Here is a 23,775-nt window from a genome sequence, read left to right as displayed (position 1 = left end):
CACCTTATTTGTCTGATTGTAAATATTCCAAGAAGGTATAGTTTGGACTATTACCGAATTCTATAGAGTTATGGGATAAAAACAACAAGAATGGTGACAAAGTTCAGTTTCAGTTTGTACAGGGGTCAAAAGTTAGAGTTGCTCCAATTTTGTTCAAAGGTGATGCAAATTATTGGTTGAGTCAATAGGGCTTCAAAAAGGAATAGTTTACACCATGTATCATGCTTAATTATCATGTTACATAGTAACACATGTCACATGTCATAGAATTCAATGGATGTCAACATTATTTGACCTTTAGTTTAGAGACCAAGTATTCAACACAGTCAAAACTAATCCAAGTAGCTCAATCAACAATTTGCACAATTTTTTTTTTTTTTACTAAAATTGGAACAACTTTAACTTTTGACCCCTGTACAAACTGAAATTGACCTTTGTCACCATTCTTAAGGTTTTTACCCCATAACTCCATAACATTCAGTCATAGATAGTCCAAACTATACCTTTTAGGAATCTTTATGATCAGACAAATAATGTGTAGTTTTCAATATGACTGGAGCATTTTTAAATTTTGACCCCTGCGTAATTCTTCAATTGACCCCTATGTGGCCGCCTATTAAAAATTCAAGTGGGCCGTCGTCTTTTTCAAAAGAGCAATGTCTAAGGAGAATCTGTGCTGGATTTGGTGCTTGAGTATTGTTTCACTTATTTGCTGCACTAACCCTTGGAAGTTCAGAGACTGACCTCTAAGTGTGTGTGTGGGGGGGGAGGGGGGGGGACAAAACAGTAGTCATAGATAGCTGTAAACATGTTTATTTTTACTCTTAAATGGGACATTTTAACATGGAATTCAACAAATGGGATCCCGCTTGCTTCAAATAGCCAGTTAAAGAAGTTCCTAGCCATATGAGGCCTTAAAGGAACTAGTTTTTCTTCTTCAGGATGGGCTTTATCGGAGCCCATTGGACCACACCACTTGCTTATATCACCCTGAAGTCTCAGTGGCACTAAACATTTCTTCTGCTTTCATTCCTTTACTAATATTGCTCACTTTAGTCATATGCAGTGAATTTGGCCACCACTTCTGAGAGTGCTCCATACTTCTAGAATGATTATTAGGCTTGAAGCTCATGTCTGCCCAGTGACATCACAAATCGCTTTCCCTTTAAAAGGCTTTGTATTAAATTTCTCTGAAATGAACATAAAGTCTTGAAAATTGAGCAATACTTACAAAATAGGTGAATTTCCAAAACTGCACACTTTGTGCACTTCTGGAGGCCACGTGCAGCTCAGCTCCACTTTTACTAGTGAGCCAGTATCAGATCATCTACATTAGTTGTACTCATTTCAGACTTCAATTAAAAAGAGAGAGCTGATGTTTTTCCATGCATTAAAAAAAAAAAAAAAAACCATCTTGATGGAAAAGCTTCCTGCATAAATCTACAAATTTCAATGACACAGAGGTTATGATCTTCCAAGTGGTTAGTGTGCTTGGTTTCAGTGCGAAAGGCTCCCAGTTCAAACCCCACCCCTGCAACATTTCTCCATGTAATGCAGAGTTGCGTTAGGAAGGGCATCCGGTGTAAAACTTGTGCCAAATCAACATGCCGATCCACCTTGGATCTGCTATGGCGACCCCGAGTGAAAACAAGGGAGCAGTTGCAGAGAGTTTTAGAGGTTATGATGTTCTCCATTGCAAGCACAATTCCCTGCACCATTTGTAAGACCTCCACAGGAGTCAAACACAACAGACTGGGTGGCAGACATGCCTTTGAACTGTGTCCATCAGAGGGCACTGCAAGATAGCGGTGAAGCAACTGTTGTACAGCCAGTAGCTTCACCAAAACCTGTAAGCACTCATTTTTGTTTTGTGCTACGTGAAGTATTTTCCCCTTAACATCAGCATGCTTGTGTCACAACTAGGTGATGGCAACAACATATGGCATTTAATGTACCAAGACCAAAAAAATAAATAAAAAGAATGAGTGACACTGGATTTTGTATTTATGCATATAAAATTGCTGAGCATTTTCACGTACCTACATTATTAGTAGTAGTTTATTCTGTTTGTAGGTTTATGCTGATAACATGAAGCAAAGAGCCCTAAGGGTTACGAAGGATACCCTCTGCTGGATGAATACTGCTATTGCACCCTTTTGTGACCCTTAAATCTTCTTAATTGCTATTAAATAGTATAGTATAGACTGTCTTTGTAAATTTTATTTTCATGAAGAATTATACACAACCTGAATTTTTTTCATGTTCTTGCAAAAAGTTGTTGCCCTTGAGGTGTTCCATGCAGTGATGCACCAGAGGTTATTTTCAGCTTTCAACAGCTTCAAGTCTGAACAGAGTGGAGTCCTTACATCCACAAGCTTCAGACAAAACCGTAGGACTACTGAGACTATTGATTGGACTTTGTTCTCCGGTCATCTATGCCTCAGTTCAATTTTCATCATGAAACCTGAGCTCTGGAAAGGAAAGCATCAAGTTTCCCCGTCAATCGTTTGCACTCAAACAGGGCGGCGTGAGTACAAAAATCATACAACAAAGTCTGAAGAAAAGCAGTATTTTATGAATTAACATTGGAATGTTCACAATTTAATAAAGCGCTTCACATCTCTCATCATTAATCAATTTTTATTCAAGTCAATCCTAATTTAAAACATGAGAATGTAGAAAAGCACAAAAGATCATCTGCCACTGTGATTAGTATAAATGTTTGATTGCTCACAAACAAAATAAATTTCTCAATGGCAAGGTTTGTGCATAACTGAATATTCTCATCATGCTAAATGTACTATTACTACAATAAAAATTCTTATCCGCAGTAGTGGTGCTACATTATAAAAACGCTGGTGAAATTCTTCAAAAAAATATCAACTTGTTCCAAATGATGCATGTAAACAAGTGCTATATGCTGCTTAAACACAATAAAATGTCTCCAAAAGTAACAATATAAATAGTCTATATGTTTTAAGTGGTTTGGGTGTGAATGCAAATACATGTATAAAACATTCAGAAATTGGTTTCATAATCAGCAGTAACAGCAAATCCTGTAGGCAATGATATCTATCGGTCCGTACAGAGGTAATGTTTCTATTATAGGATGCAGAGCACAACACCTGGCGGGGGGCAGTAAGTGTACACACACAGTGACGTGCTCTTATAACCCTAATTTACACATTATTATATAAAAAACAAAACAAAAACAACACTACATTTAGTGGCGAGGACAACAGCTGGTGTCAAAACCAAAGTAAGGATTTGGTCCTAGGTCAATGAGGGCACAAAAGCTCGTTTTTTCGCCCCCCCCCCTGCAATCACGGTCAGTTTATGTCTCACTGCTTTATAAGCCCATGTCATGATCGCTGACACTCTGGCGTAGATAATCTTCATACAACTTTTTCTAGAGGAAAAGAACAGATGTTTAATTGTGAAAGTACTACTACTAATATTATTGTTATTAGCAGCACTGCACAGACAGCCTTTGTCACAGATATGCTCTACCTTTTTAGTCTTGACCATCTCCTGAACATACTCTAGTTTCTCCTGCAGTTGTCTTTTGAGTTTGCTTGACAAAGTTGGCTGAGTCCTGCAACAAATATAGAAGAACTAAAAGTATAAATTGAAAAAATATGCATAGACGCGCGCGCACATCATATACACATATATATATATATATACACATATATATATATATATACACACACACACACACACACACACACACACACACACACACACACACACACACACAGAGAGTAATGTTCAGAATAATAGTGCTATGAGACTAAAAAGATTAATCCAGGTTTTGAGTATATTTCTTATTGTTAGATAGCTTTTATTGTCATAACGAAATTTCTGCACTCACATTCCACATACAAACAGCAATTGATCTACAATTACTTGTTTACCGTAACAATGGCACATCAGAATTAGGACAACACATATACATTTGACACTGTTTATGTGCACTAAACTTGAAACAGTCCGTTTTCCAATTGAGGCGATGTGAGTGTGTTGGTAACCGCTGCAAATGTCAAGTCGCGCCACCTGCCAGCTTGGGAAAGAACGGAGGCCTGCTGCAGGGAGGGAGGGGCAGGAAGAGAGGTGAGAGGAGAAAAGTGGAGCATGCTTCAGTCCATGTGTAAGTCTGTCAGTTTATTGACCTTGTGGGTTGAGATAAGAATGGAGCCGAATAATCTCACCAGAGCCTGGATAAACTCCTCTGGAGGTAAACAGTGGGCAATTGATAGCCTGTAGTGTTGCAGCCGAGCAGTGAAAAACACTTAACAGTTCCACTCGCACAGCCAAATCCCAATTATGAATTAAGAATATTCACTGGCCAGAGTTCCGGTGATGACGTCAGACTAAGAGCAGCAGAGCCAGATAGCTCCCGGCCGACATACCGATAAAGTTATACATTTAAGCTGTCTTTGCAGCTATATGCAGGTCCAGCCGAAAGATAAACGTCCGCAATCATGTCTGGGAAAGAGGGGGCATCGAAGAGCATCGACAAGCGGAGAAATACTCAGAAACACAACCCCCAAGCGGCTGAGTCCAAAGATGGCGAAGGTGGCGAGACTACATGGGCTAACACAGGTAGCATGGATAGCATTAAACCATGCACGCAGAATGACTTGGTTGCCTTATCAAAGAATATAACCGACAAGATTGCGGCTATTAAAGACATTAAAATGATGGAGGTCTCCAACAAGCTCGACACGATTATTGCCAAGCTGGACTCTGAATCTCTGCGTTTGGATGCGGTCGAGCAGCGCATTTCTGTCACAGAGGAGAGCGTAGAGGAGCTGGAGGCGAGATTGGCGAATGCCGAAAAGAAATTGGCGCTCATGACTGAACGACTGGACAACCAAGAGGCAAGAGGATGCAGAGATAACCTCAGAATTTATGGCGTAAAAGAAGGAACTGAAAAGGGGAATGCTCTGACCTTTTTTGAAACCTGGCTGCCCAAATTGCTCAACTTTGAAGCCCCCAAAGGCTGTCTTGTACTGGACAGATGTTACCGGACTGGGGGGTGCTGGTCGTGTTGGATCAGATACTCCCAGAGCTGTAATCATGAAGTTTCACTACCCAGCAGATAAAATGAGAGTGCTGTCACTGTGCGATGGGCGTAAATTGACGTGGGAAGGTGCTACAATCACCATTCATCAGGATTTTCCTCAAAGTATTGTCCAGCGAAGAAGAGCGTTCAACACCATGTGCCAGAGGCTTATCGCCAAAAACATCAGGTTCCGGATGAGGTATCCAGCAATCCTTGCGTTTTCACATAACAAGGACGACTACTCTTGACAGCGCAGCAGCGGCTGCAGTCATTGTGAACGCGCTGGAGCAGGACGACTCCTGTGAGTAGTTGCACGTGATGAGTCGGTCCAGGAGCGAGTGGGCGCAGGTGAGGACTGTACACTGGGCAGTTTCTGTACTTGCGCTTGCAGTTTACTCCGTTATCTCTTGGTATCTCGGAGCCTAATGACTTTGGAAATAGGGGACGTTATTTTCCCTTTTGTTAGTATATGTGTGTGTCATGTTGTGTTTGGAGGTGCATGTTTGTGGCACTCAAGTTATTTCTTTACACTGAGCAGAATCTTTATGTTGTATTTTAATGTGGATTATATTGGTCTAGATATAAAACCTGCAACTTGGTTTTACATTTTGAAAACTTATTTTTGTGAAGAATAATGGGTACGGTTAAATATATTTCTTTCAACGTAAAAAGTGTCAATGTAATTAAACGTAAAAAAAATATTAACCTGGCTAAAAAAGGAAAAAAAAATATTGCTTTGTTGCAAGAAACCCACCTTACTGATAAGGAACATGATAAATTAAAGCGAGAATGGGTTGGGCAAATTTTTTACTCTTCATTTTCCTCTAGTAAGAGAGGAGTGGCTATTCTTATTAATAAAAATACTCCGTTTACTTTGGATAAATGCATAAAAGACAATCAGGGTAGATATGTGCTAATAACAGGTTATTTATATGGGGAACACATTTTTATAGGGTGTGTTTATGCTCCCAATGTTTATGAGAAAGACTTATTCTAAACTTCTGGCAGATGCTTCTAATATGACACAAACCTTCAGTAGCTTAGCAGGAGACTTTAACTGCCCGATGGTCCCAGAGGTAGACCAGTTCCCCTCAGCTAAACCAACTAGCTCCAAAATGAGGGATGCAACTAAACAGCTCTGTGCTGATCTTCAGCTGCTGGATACATGGAGAGTGATTAACCCAACAGAAAGAGATTATAGTTTCTATTCTAACCCTCATCGTAGTCACTCCAGAACTGATTATTTTTTCTACCAGAATGGTGCTTGACAGAAGTGAGGAGTGTAAAATAGGAGCACACTTACTCGCTGACCACGGTGAAGTTTCTTTGGTGGTTGCCCCCCCCCCCCCCCCTTCTCCTCAACCTTCAGCACGTCAATGGCGTCTAAATACGTCATTGTTGCAACAACCAGATTTTGTAACATATCTAACTAAACAGATTAAAGAATTTCTTGCTTTTAATAATAATGAAGACACTAATGCCTCTATTCTCTGGGATACATTGAAAGCATATGTTAGGGGTGTTATAATTTCTTATAGCTCTGCCAGAAAGAGGGAAGCATTGAAAGCCCAACTTGAATTAGAAACGCAGCTCAGGGCACTTGATCAATTAATGAAAACAAATCCATCTCCCTCTGTCTAAAGAGCTGGATGTAACTCCAAAAAAGCTGAAGCAAGTTTATTATATGCAAGACACAGTATTTGAAATGGGAGACAAACCAGGCCGTCTGTTAGCTTGCTTAGCAGCTGGTAAACAGGAAATATGGTCAATTTCTACTCTCCAGGATGAAAATGGTAAAAAACACTGAGTCTAAAAAGCTGATTGAAATTATGAACTCATTCTACATAAATTTATATACCTCGGAATTGAAAAGTTCCGAAAGTCAAATTGAAGATTTTCTGAGTGGCCTTAGCCTCCCTATCCTTTCAGAAGAAGATAGGTTGTCTTTATGAGATCCAGTTACCAAAGAAGAAATTACTAGTGCCATAAAACCACTGCCAAATTCAAAGGCCCCAGGACCAGATGGATATGGCACAGAGTTCTACAAAACCTTCCATGATTTAGTTAACCCACTCTTGCTGGGCATGTATCTGCACTCTTTGCAACAGGGATCTTTGCCCCCCTCTTTATATTCAGCAAATATCTCTGTAATATTGAAGAAAGATAAACCTAGTGATAAGTGTAGTTCATATCGTCCTATAAGTTTAATAAATGTAGATAGTAAAATTCTGTCTAAAATATTGGCCAAGAGGTTGGAGGTTCTCATTCCCTTATTAATCAACAAAGATCAGACAGGTTTTATAAAACACAGGACAGCTTTACTTAATTTAATCCAATACACAAAACATAATAATAAAAAAAGGTATCATTGTCTCTCTTGATGCAGAGAAGGCATTTGACCGGGTCGAGTGGCCTTATCTTTTCATGGTCATGCAAAAGTTTGGATTGGGTAATAACTTTATAAATTTGGTCAAACTTTTATACTTTTCCCCAGTGGCTTGTGTATTGGTTAATGGAGTTAAATCTTCACCCTTTCATTTGGGCAGATCTACTCGTCAGGGTGATCCATTTTCACCATTAATATTCGCTCTGGCAACAGAGCCTCTGGCTCAGGCTATTAGATGTTATGAAAATATTTCTGGATTTGAGATGAACAATAAAATATATAAAACTGTACTTTATGCTGATGATGTACTGTTTATCTCTGACCCAGATAAATCTATCCCAGAGCTCATGGAAACTTAAATTATTTTCATCACTATCTGGCTATAAAATAAAAACTTTGATAAATCAATGGCACTACCTCTTGGTTATGATGGAGGTCTTCCTTCTATACCTAATTTTCCATTTACATGGTCTATCTCAGGTTTTACACACTTGGGAATTTTTGTTTCCCCATGCATAGAAATTACTCAAAGTGAATCTTCAGAATGTGTGTAAAAATATTCAAAGTGACCTTCTCAGGTGGAAGGACTTGCCAATATCATGGATGGGTAGAATCAACCTGTTAAAAATGAATGTAATTCCAAGACTTTTGTACCCATTGCAAATGTTACCTGTTTATTTGTCAAGAACAAAAGCTAAAGAGATTGAGAGAGACTTGAGTAAGTTTATCTGGAAGAATAAGAAGTCTAGATTAAGGATGAGTGTTTTACAATGTCCAAGAGACAGAGGAGGTTTGGGTTTTCCTAACATTCTTCTGTACAACTGGGCTTGTCAAGGCAGGGTCATCCGGGAATGGTTTCAGTTTTATCTGAATGGACTCTCTGAACCTTTGGAATCCTGGATGTGTACCCCATACAATCTTTTAGGGGAAATTCTGGCCTTGAAAATTCAGCCAGAGATGCGGTCTAATCCAATTTTGATGAACTATCTGAAAACATGGAAGGACATGTCTACTCATCTGGGAGACAGGAGCAACTTTTCCTTTATTATGCCTATTGTGGACAATAGACTGTTCCCCCCTGGTGTCAAAAGTAAAGTGTTTGCAGATTGGTATAAAAAGGGAATTTGTGTTATCAAAGATCTTTATGATGAAGGAGGCAATCTTATGTCTTTTGCTCAGGCACAAAGTCGTTTTAGCCTTTCTAAGAATACTTTTTTTGCTTTTCTTCAACTTCGTCATTTCATTAACACAAGCAAACTGCAAACTCCTTTGTTAAATTCAATTGAGGTTTTTATGATTACATTTAAACTGTCAAAAGGTTTTATTTCACATTGCTACAGCACTTTACAATGCGCTAAGAGATGGAAAAGAGAAAGTTGTCGGAAGATCTCCAGTGCATTTACAGAAGACGACTGGCAAGAATCCAGCAAAAGTACTCAAGCAGTGTTTGTGAGTAATAAATACAGAGAAATGCATTTTAAAATTTTTCATAGACAGCATAGGACTCCTTATGTTCTTAACAAAATGGATCCTAACAGATCTTCAGCCTGCCTTAAGTGTTCACAGTCACCTGCTACCTATATACACTGCTTTTGGAATTGTCCCAAAATATCTTTTTCTTTTTTTCTTTTTAATATTTATTTCATTCATTTAAAAGAAAAACAGAAAAGCAAAAAACAAAAGCACCACAATACCAGAATTTTGGTCCTATATTACTAAAGAAATTGGTACAATTTTGAAATGCAAAATTAATAAGGATGCGGGACAATTTGTACTAGGTTTACCAACAAAAAAATATATACCCACATTTAGAATTAATTAAAAAGTTTCTTTCCCTGGCTAGGAAATGTATACAAAATAATTGGATTAAAGACAAACCTCCTATAGTTACAGAGTGGTATCAGGAAATTTTTAAAGTGCTGCCTTTGGATAGAATTAGTGCTAAATTGAAGGGTAACAGTGAGCTATTCACTGAAATATTATTTGCCTTCTCATCTGAGACTTACTATTATGAGAGGTTCTGGTACTTTGGGCTAAATATTACTTTATTTCCATTTTCAATTTTTGAGTGCGCTGGTTGAAAAGTCTATTTTTCTTTTTTATTATTATTATTTTCTAAATGATTCACTACATCCCAGTGTAACCTATTGTATAACTTATAATACATTTTTGTTTTGGTTTACATTTGGTCTGCTCAGTGGTGTTGTTAATGTTTGTTTTATTATGTTAAAAGCAAATAAAATATTAGGGGAAAAAAAAAAGAATATTCACTGGCCTCCGAAACCTTCAGCTTCAACTGCAAGGCACGCATCAGCTCCAAGGTGTCATCCAATTTGCATCTGAGTTCAAGAGTCAACGCAGTCTGAGAATGCACTGCCTTGCCAACCTCGTTAATCATGACGGACAAGCGAGGGCCCGTGGTTCTTGATGCCGCCGTCTTGCCAATTTTCCGGTAGCTCAGGGCAGCACATAAGCCAAAAAGTACCAGCCCTGCTACCATGAGACCAAAAATGAATAAATCCTCAACAACCTCAACGGAGAAAGGCGCCAAGCATGCCACATGCCAGGAACTCCAGGAGTCGAGGATATAGCCCGCAAGATACGTTCCATCTGGGCAGGCAGGATCCCCCGGTCCTGACCTTCTTGTAGAAAAAATGGTGCCAATAGCGTTCAGAGACCAGCTGATCAATTACATGGTTAATCCAATAGTAGTCCAATAGATCCAGAATCCAATATAGTTTTGAGGAATTCACAGTCTGGTGAAGTAGGGACTTGAAGATTAAAAGCAGAGAGATAAGGGAGAGTGGAGGAGATGCGACCGCCCTCATCGGAGTCCCAAGCTTTATAACATTACATGGGAAACAAGGTACCAGTAGATTCTCACAAATCCAACAAGACCAAGCATTCATGACATGCACACTCTTAAGGCTATGAAATTGGGCTATTAATTAAAAAAAAAAAAGTAGAAAAGGGGGTGTTCACAATAATAGTAGCATCTGCTGCTGACGCTACAAACTCAAAACACACCTGTGCACTAATCATGGTGTCTAATCAGCATCTTGGTATGGCACACCTGTAAGGTGGGATGGATTATCTCAGCAAAGGAGAAGTGCTCACTATCACAGATTTAGACTGGTTTGTGAACAATATTTGAGGGAAATTGTGATATTGTGTATGTGGAAAACGTTTTAGCTCTTTGAGTTCATCTCATACAAAATGGGGGCAAAACCAAAAGTGTTGCGTTTATATTTTTGTTGAGTGTAAATCTGTGCAAAGTTCAAAAAGTAACAGTACATAGTCTCTCTTTTAACAGCAGCAGAGGTTTCAAATAGCAACAGGATCTTGTTCTCCTACCTGAAGGAAAAACGTGCAATGATGAGTAGGAGAAAGGAGAGAAGGACCAGTCCTCCACAGCAATAAACCTGCTGCTCTGCAGTAAGGGAGTCAGATATTCTCACAATGGGAGACTGAATTAAAAGAGCAGATAGAACAAGACTTTAATATTTAAAAACACAACTGATCCCTCTTCAGCTCCCACGGTTCAACATCGTGAGAGCAGCAGCCGCACTGGTTCAGACACTAACCAGGTAGAGCGAGAGGACATCTGTGCCCTGGCGGCCCAGAGCCACCTCCAGCATGTCTTTAGACAAAGCACCCAGAACCAGTAAAGCCAACAGGGCCAGTGGGATACTGAAACCCACCAGAGTCAGAAGGCAGCTCTTACAGCGTGCATGGCGGTTCTTTGCAGAGGTCCACCTGGGATAAAACGAACATTGTTGTAAGACACCATTCACTGATGAGGTCGCGGCGTGTGTCACACCAACTGCAGCACTTAACAAGGACAACCAATAGAGAACATACCCATGGATAGTCTTCCTTAAGTTAAATTAAGGCCCAAACCAAATTCCAATCCTCAGTCTAATCTAGTGGACCACTTCTGCCCAAAAACATTTTATTTACCAGCTTATTTGGATCTGCACCAAAGCACACTTATAGATAGAATATCATGTGACCAATATGCATGAGTTTTCTCATGAAAATAGATTAATTTTGGAGACAAAATCAAAAACTTTGTAAAAATGTATCAAAAATAATTAATAAATGAACCCTGGATCCACACCCAAATTTAACAGGATCCTACTTAGCCCATACCTAATTCCTCCAACAAGTCAAATTCATTAACTTTTGCATGATCCTGCAAACAGAAAAAAATGCCTTTGCAGAGGTAATGATTCTTGAATTTCCCAATGAATAGAACCCAGGGAAACTTAACAGTCACAGATCAAGAGGACAATTCACAAGCTGCCCTACGGCCTGAGGGAAATGTATAATGCATCAGTCAACAGCCTTTTTGTTTATCCATGAATCCATTTGCCAGTTTCTACTTCCTCAGCATGTCACCTTCAAGTACATTACAATATAGACTAAACAAATGTGGAGAAAAGACAACTCTGCATATTCTATTATATACGCATTATAAAGGCATCCAAAGCTGAAAAGAAGGGAGGCCCCAATCAGTACCAGCTTATAAATTGCACCTTTTTTCCTCTATTATCAGGTCTTAATTTGGGATTTTTGTCCATTGTTGAAGTGTAAATTTTATTACTGGCATTTATTATTTTATTATTATAGTTTGTTTCATGTTTTGATTCGTGGGAAAGATCTAATGAAATAGTCATTAAAATTATTATTATTCATAGTAATAAAAATTTTTTTCAGTATATAAGTCGCAACAACTCCCAAACTAGTATTAAAAAAAAAACATGATTTATATTCTGGAAAATAGGTACTTCATCAGTACTTTGCATTTTCTTCTTTACCATAATAACTCAAAATGATAATGTCCCTGAAAGGCTTTTCATTATCATTAAAACTAAAATGATGGGTTCAGATTACCAGCATAAATACTGTATCAAAGCAGTCTGCTCGTATTGTCCAGAGGAAATAAAATTCACAAACTGCAATTTACTTTGATTCATGTCTTTAATGCTGTGGTCTCTGGATTGACAACACTAATGGCCTGATAGTATTACTCCTTCAAACTAAAGACCCGTGCCCCCTCATTAATTGTAGTAATCAATCAGTGTTTCCATAACAAACTAAAGACCCGTGCCCCCTCATTAATTGTAGTAATCAATCAGTGTTTCCATAACACTCCCAAGAAAGAGGCATTTACTTTATTTGCTGGAAATAAAATAGGCCTCCAACGTAAAAGTTGCCTTTAACAGAGCAGTAATAGCAGCATGTGTGTTACCTGTCATTGACGAGTGTATCACTGGTGGCTTTAATAATGAGCTCACAGTCTTTTTCCAGGGAGTTAAGTGTATTCTGGACAGTTTGGTTGATGGTTTTCTCAATGGTGCGACACACATCCTCAATTTGGTTAACACAGCGACTTGGCTGGGAACAACAATTTTCGGTAATTTAATCAAAGAGTTATTTGAGTAAAACTCACAAAATTTAGAATTTTCAACAAAAACTCACTACAAAAACACATTTACCTTATTTGGATTAGGAATGTAGATAGTTGGCATGTCAAAGCCACATTTGTTGAGGCCTGGTCGCTTGCAGAGCTCCTGGACAATCTGCATCATTACTCTCTAAGAAATTTAAATCACAGAAATGGGTAATCTTGGTATGTTTAGTTCTCAATTCTGAGTACATACAGCGGTGTGATGAAGTCAATTCACACTGACTTGTTCTGTTCATGTGCTTGAAATCAGCCAACATGAGAGATACTTGATAGCTCTCTGCAAGCTCACACACATCCATGTGAATAGGTTACTTTAAGCCATAACTCCAAACCAGAAATTACAAATATATGTAGCGACAAAAATGGAAGAAAAATTTCCACATCATCATCTATTAATCTTACAGACAAAGACCTTTTTTATTGCACAATGAGTAAGAGCCCAATTGGAACTACTGTAGTAACATTTATGTACTGCACATGGTGTTCCATTGCTGAGTGACTGATCCTGTGTTGTAATAAACGGCAATTGAATTGAGCGACTTGTGTGCATACTTGTCTGTCAGATTCTCCACCGGCCTCGTCAGCCTTGCTGAGGTAAAACCGAAGCCGATCCCCGTGTTTCTCATTCAGGTTCTCCACAATATTGAGGGTACGTTTGCACAGAGCCTGACCCATGGGGTCGAAGAACACCAGAATCAGGTCACACAGGTCACCTGAGTGCAACAGTGGGAAGAACTTTATCTACAAAAACAGACTGAAACCCCTGTTCAACAGGTGTATTTTGTAAATAAACACTGGCGCTCACCTAACCACAGGATAACCTCATCCACATCAAAAGGATATTTCATGTCACCGTCCACCAACCCTGGTGAATCCACAAATGTCACCAGGCTGAACCGTTTCTGTCGTGATGTGCAGATCTCTGTGCTCAAGTACTCTGATACGCCTAGAATGCTCAAGAGGAAGACCCGAGAATTAAACTTTTGAAGCCGGTCACCTATTGTGAAAAGAACTTTTGCTGAATCCACACATCCTTTTACACTGTTAAAAACAGATGCATATTTGCTTTGTTCTACTTAAAGGACATGCCTCACATTTTTTAACATCCCAGTTAGTAAGACAACATAAAAGTACTCATGATTGTAAGTGTCTCCGCACATATGTGAAGCTTTGCTTCTTCCCACCCCTTAAGCTTTGCTTCTTCCCACCCCCTTTTCAGGCACACGGTGTTTAATTTGGTCTTGTTTTTTTTGTTTGTTTGTTTGATATGTTGTCTTTATGCTGCTGTGTTGTTGCTGAAATAAATTCTATTCTATTCTATTCTAATAATTAGTGGTCTCTGATGTATTTTATTCCTTTCTCTCTGAGCATTAGCAGGTGCATTTCTGGAAAACGTTTCACTCGGCAATTCTCTGCATTTTTCAGTGTGTGACATCTTAATTAGCAAAAGAGAAACCTCTCATTGACTGACAGACAGAGGGAAATAAACCTGCTCTGTCCAAAAAAAAAGTTTCTGAGCTGCCGTTCGAAAGTGATGGCTCGAATTTACAGAGAGGAGACGACCCGCTTCACCCTGAAACTCTTAACTTTTTCAGAGTGTCGGATTTTGGAGCCTAAAGTGTGGAGACATGCTGTTTACTGAAGCTGTGGACTTGGACGTGGGACATCTGACATATCCACAGTTTGTTATACTCATTCTGTTTTTTATTGTGTTTTGCATTGATTATTACACTGACTAATGGAGCAAACTACTTATCAGAAAAAAAGTTAATTCAATCTCCACATATCTGACAGGTTTTCACACACAGGTTAGAGAGGAGTCCTTCAGCACTTAGGTGTAATTTTTTTTTTTATCCTGCTAGTTGACTTTGTGGCATTTTGCTTTGAATTCTGACTAATTTGCAATTAGCTGTGTTATCTGCCTCGCTGGTTATGCTACAGTATTTGTTTCACTAATTTAGCACCTCCCTATAGTGGTCTTGACTTAATTTCAAAGTGAGGGAATTAAAAAGTGGTGCAATATTGTTTTCCCTCCTCATACAATCACGCATCAAAAACATGCTGTGCACATTAAGATGCAATTGGCTTTTTTTTTTAGGAGGGGATTAATCCTTTTTGGGGGGTTATCTTGAAAACCAAAATACTCCCAGCCTCCTCCTGCCATTGCAACAGTGTTTCAGCTATGTAAACTCCCTAAATGATTCATGTGGAATGACAGAGGTTTATTTTTTAAACAAACATTATACCGTTGAAGGGGAAATCGTTACAGTACTATACTCTAACACTGGCAACTGGCCCATGAATACACAGGACAAAAACAACTTTGCAGCACCACTGATCAGCTGTTGTTGCATCCAGAGATGACTACGCAAACATTACAAATAATTCTTAAGTTTCATCAAAATACTGTCTGTGCAGAAATGGATCTGTGGGACAGCAGTCTGAGGAGAACACACTGCCACTGTGAAGAACCAACAAAACAGCACTGAGATAAGATTGTGATTCAAGCCAAAAGTCTCACCTTTGAAATCTTGCAGAGGCTTGAAGTGTGGATATAGATGAAGAGTGGCATTTCCCTAAAAAAAAAAAAAAAAAAAAAAAAAAAGAGAGGTGTTGGCATCAGTTGTGAGGAAGAATTAATTTATTTTTATGAAATAATCACTACAACTTTGAATTAAATTTGCAAGCAGTTTTGCCTTTTATGATAAAGGCTCAACTATAGACATACACTCCTATTGCACAATTATAACACTGCGCTCACTGTGAGAGATTCTCTCTTGCGACCATTTGTAACAAAGCTGAAGCCTTGTGTCTCAATAGCTACTCCGGTACGCTGGATGTGCTCTTCCACATACCTGGAAGACAAAAATCAAATAAATTCAGTAAGTTACATAAAAATGTATCTGCATCATGACTGCGCGATGTTTGAACCATGTCATCTCTCTTTGGTGCATAATCTGACACTATTAGTGTCAAGGTGCGTTGACACTTGCATGCATTTTGGCCCTGCACTCTCGCGCACTTCACTGTGACAATGCCACCCGCTGTGTTCCCAGCTGGATGCCGCGCTTTGTGCAGCTGGTTGCTGCTTATATAAAATAATTATTCTGTAGCGGATTAATTATTTTCTGTGAGAGTTTGGCTGTTGAAAACACCTCTAATCACTTCCAGAATCAGAGATGACCGTTACAGCTGCTGCTTTTTTTCCCCCCTCTCTCTCGCTTCATGAGGTGGAGAACGCATTTGGAATAGTTTAAAAGGTAATTATTTGTAATGTTTTTTATTGTAATACCTTGGTAAAACAGTTGCATGTTCATTCCTTCTTATGAGTAGCTGTGAAAGTTAAGGTTGTAATAGATTTAACATTTCACTATAATCGTTCAGATGAGTTGTGCTGCGATGTGGTGTGCTGATGCAATCACTCGCAGTGTTTTTTTTTTTATTGTTTGAGCAATGTACACGTGAAGTTCACATAATGTGTGACAGATTTTGAACATTTAAAAATTTTCTTTGCACACTTGCACAAAGCTGTGCACAGTTTACAAGGAGTTTACTCTCCTGCAGGGGAGATTGCGTGCATGTGCAAGTGAAAGTGCGTTGATCAAATCTGTGCAAGTGTCGAGGCACCTTTACACACAAGTCAAGATGGATGGGCATGTTGAGGTATGCCATGAGACCTGTTTTTATTGCAACTGTGTAAAGGTCTATATTTCATATATCAGGAGTGATGGTGTGTGTGTGTCAGTCCATCTATCCCACTGTAACAGTGGGGGCAGCTCACTGCCCATCAAGTGGGTTTACATTGCATTTGGTAAAATGTTAATACTGAGCCCTGGACCGATACTGGTCGTGTCAATATTTGGATTGGCAGATGGCACTTTCTATTTTATGGGCATAAATCAGATTGCAGCAATCCTTTGGTGGATTTTGATTATACTTTGTGTGACAGAATCTACCCTCTGCCAGGATGGGCATCTTCTGTAACCATTTTGCAAGTAGGTACATTAAACATTTATGGCTTTGAGAAAAATTAATGTAATTTTTTATGTAGGCCTACTAGTTGTATGGAAACCATGACATTCAACAATTCTTATTAGTTGACTGAGGCATTGATTAACTGTGGGAGAGCAGATATGAATCAGGTTTGATGAAACATGTTGCTTTTCAAAATTATATATTGATTTGTTTTTTCTGACTGTCCACATTTTATTTTGCTGGCTCATTCTGTTGTTGGGCTATCTGGAATGGTTGGGTGACAAGATGGCGCCGGTGTGTCTGTGTCACCGCTTGGCTCTTCTCAGTTTTGTTTGTTTTATGTTGATTTTAACATTTGTCATAAGGACTACTGACTCACTGCTGGTGTATAATCGCCTGGAGCTGTTAAAAATCAAAGATACAGTGCAATCGTGTGCCTTTTCGGATGCAAAATAGTCAGATTCTTTCTATCTGGCGGAACTGCCTAAGTGCCTTCTTCGTGTGAAGGCACCTTCGCCCAGAAAGCGCAAACACCGCGGGGTGTGATCTGGCCGGCTGGTAAAGCTGAAAGCCTTGCTGGCACCTTCTCCTGATGTGGTGTGGTCCTCTTCTCTTCCACGGGACTACAGAGATTGTTTTCGCCGGTATGTCTCCCGACACGCAGTTGCTCCAGTCAGTCCTCCCATTATTGGACTCCGGGAGAATGTCTGCACGCTGCGCCCTCGCCTCGTTTCTTTCCGGGGTTTTGGCGGCGTGTCACCGGCTAACCTCAGGCCGCTGAGCCGGGCAGCTCAGGCGGCTAACCTGGCGGCTAACCTGGCAACGGCTTCTACGAGGTGTGCACTCGTGAATGCACGATCTGTGGTGAACAAGACTTATTTTGCAAGTTTTTTTTACTTGGCACAGTTTGGATTTATTGTTTTTAATGGAGACTTGGATCAACATTGGTGAGTCATCTGCCTTCTCAGAGTTACTACCTCCTGACTGTGGTTTTATAAGCACGCCAAGAGCTACTGGTTGTGGTGGAGGCATAGCGACTGTTTTAAAGAACTGTATTTATGACAAAGTGATGTTGGAGTGGTCCTTCTCCTCTTTTGAACTGAGCCGCTTTGAGCTGAGACAGACTATCCCAGTGCTGTGTGCTGTCATATACAGACCACCAAAATACAACAGAGACTTCATAGAAGAGTTTTCTCACTTTGTTGCTTCGATGGTGACATGTTATGACAAAATTTTAAAATCGTCAGGGATTTTAATGTACATGTCTGTTGTCCGTCAAAACCTCTGGCCAGAGTGTTTTTGGACTTGATCGCAGCTTTCAGTTTGACGCAGCATGTCACTGGCAGCACACAAGTGCAGGGACACACGCTGGATATTATTTTATCTCTTGGTCTTCCTGTCCAAAATGTTGTTATTGGTGACGCTGTGTTCTCTGACCACAGCCCCATCATGTTTGATTTTAATCTGGACATTGACATGACGATGCCTGTTGTGCGTCACGGGCGTGTTATTAAGCCTGACACCGCTGCTGCTTTTATTCCTCTTTTTAGTGCATTTGAGCAGAATTTGTTAGATTCTGCTGCTTTTGGCACAGAACAGATGATGAACTCTTATTTCCACTTGCTCTGGGGTTCTGGATGTTGCTGCTCCCTGTAAAGTCATGCGTTCTAAGCTTAAGCGAGAACAATGGTTTAATGACACGCGCACAGCTCGGCGTGACTGTCGGAGGGCAGAGCGCAGGTGGAAACAAGACCGTTTGGAGGTTTCAAAACAGATTCTTAAAGAGAGCTGGAATAATTATCAGAGGGTGGTTAAAGCTAAAGCTGGTGATTTTAAACAATCTTGGCAAGCCTCGTATTCTTTTTAAAACAACTGATTCTGTTTTTAATCCCAGTTCGTCCACTTTACTGGAAATCACAAGTGAAACGTGTTTCTCCACATTTTTATTGATAAGGTTGATGCCATTAGGGCCAATATATCACCGTCTCCAGTGTGTCATTGTGTAGCAAATCAGTGCTCAGGTGTTTTTAGTAAGTTTCAGCCTGTGTCAATGACTGTGCTAACAGGAATAGTTAGGAATCTAAAACCCTCTTCCTGTCCCACTGACCCGGTCCCCCCTCGCTTTTTTAAGGAGGTTTGCACCACTGGCTCTTTTGTCACAGAAATTATTAATTGTAGTCTATCTTGTGGAATTGTGCCTTCTTTTTGTAAAAAAGCTATTGTGGAGCCACTTCATTGTGGAGTCCCCCAGGGTTCTATCCTGGGACCCATCATCTTTGCTCTTTATCTCCTCCCACTCAGAGAGATTTTTACAAACATGACGTGGCCTACCATTTTTGTGCTGATGATTGTCAAATCTACATGCCTATCACTAAAAACAGCCTTTGCCCCCTGACACCCCTACTCGACTGTCTGTGTGACGTCAGGGCTTGGTTGTCAAAGAATTTTTTGAAACTTAATAAGGGCAAGACAGAGGTTATGTTGTTTGGAATTGCCCTTGTTGACTTGGGACCTCTTAAGGATTTTGTACATCCCAAGGTCACCAGCCTTGGCGTCACAATAGACAGCGATTTTAAATTTGATAAACAAATCAATGGTGTTTTGAAATTGTGCTTTTATCATCTTCGTCTTTTATCAAAGGTAAAACCGTTTTTAATCTTTCAACCTTTTTGAACAAGTTGTGCACTCTTGTTTCAAGTCGTCTGGCCTACTCTAACGCACTTTATTTCGGCATTAGCCAACAGGCTCTTTCCCGTTTGCAGTTAGTCCAGAACGCTGCAGCGCGACTTAACAGGAGCCTGGAAGCGTGAGCACATAACCCCAATTCTTGCATCTTTGCACTGGCTTCCTATTAATTTTAGAATTGATTTTAAGATTTTATTGTTTGTCTTTAAAGCTTTGAATGGAATGGCCCCTCAATATATCACTGACCTCCTACAAATTTACTCTCCGGCGGATGCTCTGAGGTCTGAGGGCCATTTCCAGCTTCTGGTACCCAAGGCGAGACTTAAAACCAGGGGGGACAGGGCTTTCTTTGTGGCTGGCCCCAGACTTTGGAATGCTCTGCCCCTCCATGTCCGAACAGCCCCTACAGTGGAGTGTTTCAAGTCTCGTCTGAAGACCCACTTTTATTCTCTGGTTTTTAACACTGCGCGAGTTGTGTGGTCCTCTGTTTTATTGGTTTTGTTTTTATTTTGGTATATTTTATTGGTTTTATCTTTTGTATGCTGTATGTATTTATTTATTTATCTTGCACATTTTAGTTATTTTTATTGTTAATTTTCTTATTTTTAATTTATTTCTTGACTATTGGGGTTTAATCTATTGTGATTCTACTGCATGTGCAGCATTTTGGAACATTTCTGTTGTTAAGTGTGCTATATAAATAAAGTGGATTGGATTGGGCTTCATACAAAGTCATGTTTACCAGTTAATGAAGGAGCTTTTCCCAGCAGAGTGGTTGCCCATTAGCATGACGGTTATCTTTTTCCTGGGTGGCAGCAACTTAACCCCGACAGATTCAGCCAGTTTGATCAAGCCTGAAATACAGAAATTAATTGGTAAATGAAATGTATTTCTAGAATGCTTTTTCCATGTGATGCAGATGTTCGACTAGCTTTAAAACAGTGCCTCGCGCTTACCCATTCAAAACATACCTACATCAGCGTGCCATCATGCAATACAACACAGTGAGCATCATAGGAATTAAAGACTTTGCTCCAAGCAAGGCACCTTACTAAGTTTCTTATCTGACTCCTGGGAGTCAAACAGAACATCCTCTGGCCACAAGCCCTCCTCTCTTTAGTGCACTTGTGTCCACAACAGAAGGTTCCACGTTCAAGACCACACATGCCAATTCTCCTGTGGAGATGTGTCATTAAGGGGATCCAGCATTTAAAACAAAACAAAAACAACATGCAGATCCATGTTGGATCTGCTCTAGCAACTCCAAGTGAAAAACAAAGTAAAAGTTTTATACACTCACCAGCCACCAGTTCAATTGCTTGTTAACACAAATAGCTTGTCAGCCAATCACATGGCAGCAACTCTATGCATTTAGGCATCCAGATGTGGTGAAGATGACTTGCTGAAGTTCAAACCGAGCATCAGAATGGGGAAGAAAGGGGGTTTAAGTGACTTTGAACATGGCAATGTTGTTGGTTCCAGACAGGCTGGTCTGAGTATTTCAGAAACCGCCGATCTACTGGAATTTTCGCGCAAAACCATTACAGAGAATGGCCCAAAAAAAGAGAAGATATCCAGTTGTGTGGACAAAAATGCCTTGTTGATATCAGAGAAGAATGAGAGACTGCATGGTGGCATCATGTCAATATGGACCAACATCTCTGAAGAATGCTTCCAATACCTTGTTCAATCTATGCCATGAAAAATTAAATCAGTTATGAAGGCAAAAGGGGCTCCAATATGGTACTAGCAAGGTGTACCTTAAAAAAAAAAAAACAAAGTCGCCGGTTATGCTAGAGCAGCTAGACTCATTACATAGACCAAAAGCTTCCAAGCATTTTTTTTTTTTTTTTTATAATTACAGCCTACAGTAAGCCCCCCCCCAAAAAAAAGACACTTGAATATTTCAGACAAACACAAACAGGATTTATAATACAGAAATGCTGAACTACTGAAAAGTATGTTTATGCACTCAGTACTTGGTTGGGGTTCATCATTTTGCAGGAATGAGAGTGCATCAGTGTGGCGTGACATGGAGGCGAGCAGCCTGTGGCACTCCTAAGGTGTTATGGAAGCCCAGGTTGTTTTGATAGTGAGTTTCAGCTTGTCTGTATTGTTGGGTCGGGCATTTCGCATCTTCCTCTTGACAATACCCCATATAGATTCCATGGGTTTGGTTGGCTGGCCAATGAAGTACTGGTAATAATGTATTAGTAATAGTCTTATTGTACTTCACATCATGGTCAGTAAACCAGTTACTCATAGTTTTAGCACTGTGAGCAGGTGCCAAGTCCTGTTGGAAAAGGAAATCAGCATCTCCAGAAAGCTTGTCAGCAGATGGAGCCATGAACTACTCTGAAATCTCCTGGGAGACAGACGCGTTAATTTGGACTTGAAAAACACAGTAGTCCAACACCAGCAGATGACACTGTGCCCCAAATCATCCCCGACTGCATTTCAAGCAACTTGGATTCTGTGTCTCTCCACTTTTTCTCCAGACTCTGGGACCTTGATTTCCAAATGAAATGCAAAGTTTGCTTTCATCTGAAAAGAGAACTCTGGACCACCGAGCAATGGGCCCAGAACTTTTTCTCCTTATAAGCCTAGTAAGACACTTTTGACATTGTCTCTGGCTCAGGAGTGGCTCGACACTAGGACTGTGACACTTGTCCACTCCTTGTGAAGCTCCCCCAAGCTCTTGAATCAGCTTTGTTTGACATCTTCTCAAGGCTGCGGCCATCCTTGTTGCTTGTGTGTCTTTTCCTACCACACTTTTCCCTTCCGACCAACTTTCCATGAACATTCTTTTTAATACTGCACTCTGTGGACTGCCAGCTCTTTCAGCAATGACCTTCTGCGGCTTACCATCCTTGGGGAAGGTGTCAGTGAGCGTCTTTTGGACAACTGTCAAAGTCAGCAGTCGTCCCCTTGATGGTGTTCACTGAAACTGACTCAGAGATTCATGGCATTTGTCCTGTAGGATATTTTTTATTCAAGTGGGTTTCCCTTTTTCCTGTTTTTTTTTTGTTTTTTTTTTAAGATGCAGCATTTAATCAACATTTAACATGCCTGAAACATTTTAGTTTATATGTAATGAGGCTGAATTTCTCAAAAAATATTGAAGTTGTTCACGATATTCTGATTTAGTTTATAATGCACTTGTACCAAAATGATTTATATTGCCATGCTAGCTTCTTCATCTTCGGGGTATTTCTGGCCGTCGGCATCTTACACATAGCTTTTGATTTATTTGGCAAAAAACTAATGTATGTAAAACAATACGGTCTATAAAACTGCCCAAGATATTACAATGAAGCATAAAACTTTTTAAGCTAGCTAACAGCTAGTCGCGTGGATGACGAGCGTCCTGACTCAACATGGCTAACACGGGTTTGCTAATTATCTCGAACATAAAAAAAATAAAAAAATTCGCGTTTTCCCAACTAGAACTGGAGTCAAAGTGCTTAAAAAATAACTTACCGCTATCAGGATCCGTGTACAGCTGATGACAATCCCGCAAGATGCGCTCATCGCAGGACACACCGCTAGAGATCGCGTCTGCGTTTGCGACATTTCGGCTCTTAATTTTCCCAGACATGGTAAAGCACTGAATACGTCAAGCTTTCAAAAGAATGTGTGTTAACATTTAAAGTCAACGTAACCCTGGACTTTGTGTGTGGGGGGGAAAAAAGCTCAATTTGAATCACCCCGGTCCACTAAACATAGGAGAAGGAACCGCCCCTCGGCCACGTCGTCAACAGCGGTTATTGCCGCAGAGGCCTGTGGGTAATGTTGTTTCTTTTATTCTGTCCGTGAACGTCTCATAATAATTCATAATATACTAATCCTCATGTGCCTGTGAACATTTTTGCTCTTGAAGAGTATAATAACGATAAGTATAGTTCTTTTTTGGAAGTTTCCTTGTCTTAATCCATAGAAGTTTTGTATGGGCGGGCGCGGACTTCACCCCAGCGCCCTCTGGTGGTCATTTTTTGGCCTCGCCAAACTCAAATACATATTATGTAAATCTCATAATTCCAGGCAATGATCATTATCATCTGGCTGATAGAAACAAGATAGAGACAAAACCAAACCAGCTGATTTCAATAGACAAGCAATACAGCCCAAGCATGTTTTCAAGGGGCGACCAGTCACAGAAGTACAAATTTTCAACTTCGGATTTCCAAC

General features: G+C 39.9%; 1 protein-coding gene across 1 annotated transcript; it reads right to left on the bottom strand.

Annotated features, from left to right (window-relative positions):
• Nucleotides 1–2,623: 2,623 nt before the first annotated feature.
• si:ch211-11k18.4 lies at nucleotides 2,624–23,321 on the bottom strand. The gene is made up of 12 exons (XM_034191013.1): nucleotides 23,068–23,321; nucleotides 20,330–20,441; nucleotides 15,689–15,782; nucleotides 15,449–15,503; nucleotides 13,733–13,873; nucleotides 13,480–13,640; nucleotides 12,956–13,054; nucleotides 12,709–12,854; nucleotides 11,039–11,210; nucleotides 10,809–10,921; nucleotides 3,511–3,595; nucleotides 2,624–3,409 (listed from the first exon to the last, which is right to left on the bottom strand). Exons 1-12 carry the CDS (start codon nucleotides 23,183–23,185, stop codon nucleotides 3,350–3,352), a joined length of 1,356 nt encoding a protein of 451 aa, XP_034046904.1. The 5' UTR covers nucleotides 23,186–23,321; the 3' UTR covers nucleotides 2,624–3,349.
• Nucleotides 23,322–23,775: the final 454 nt, after the last annotated feature.

The sequence above is a fragment of the Thalassophryne amazonica genome, chromosome 16, assembly GCF_902500255.1.
Source record: "Thalassophryne amazonica chromosome 16, fThaAma1.1, whole genome shotgun sequence".
Lineage (NCBI taxonomy): Eukaryota > Metazoa > Chordata > Actinopteri > Batrachoidiformes > Batrachoididae > Thalassophryne > Thalassophryne amazonica.
This window is presented reverse-complemented; position numbering and strand designations above follow the sequence as displayed.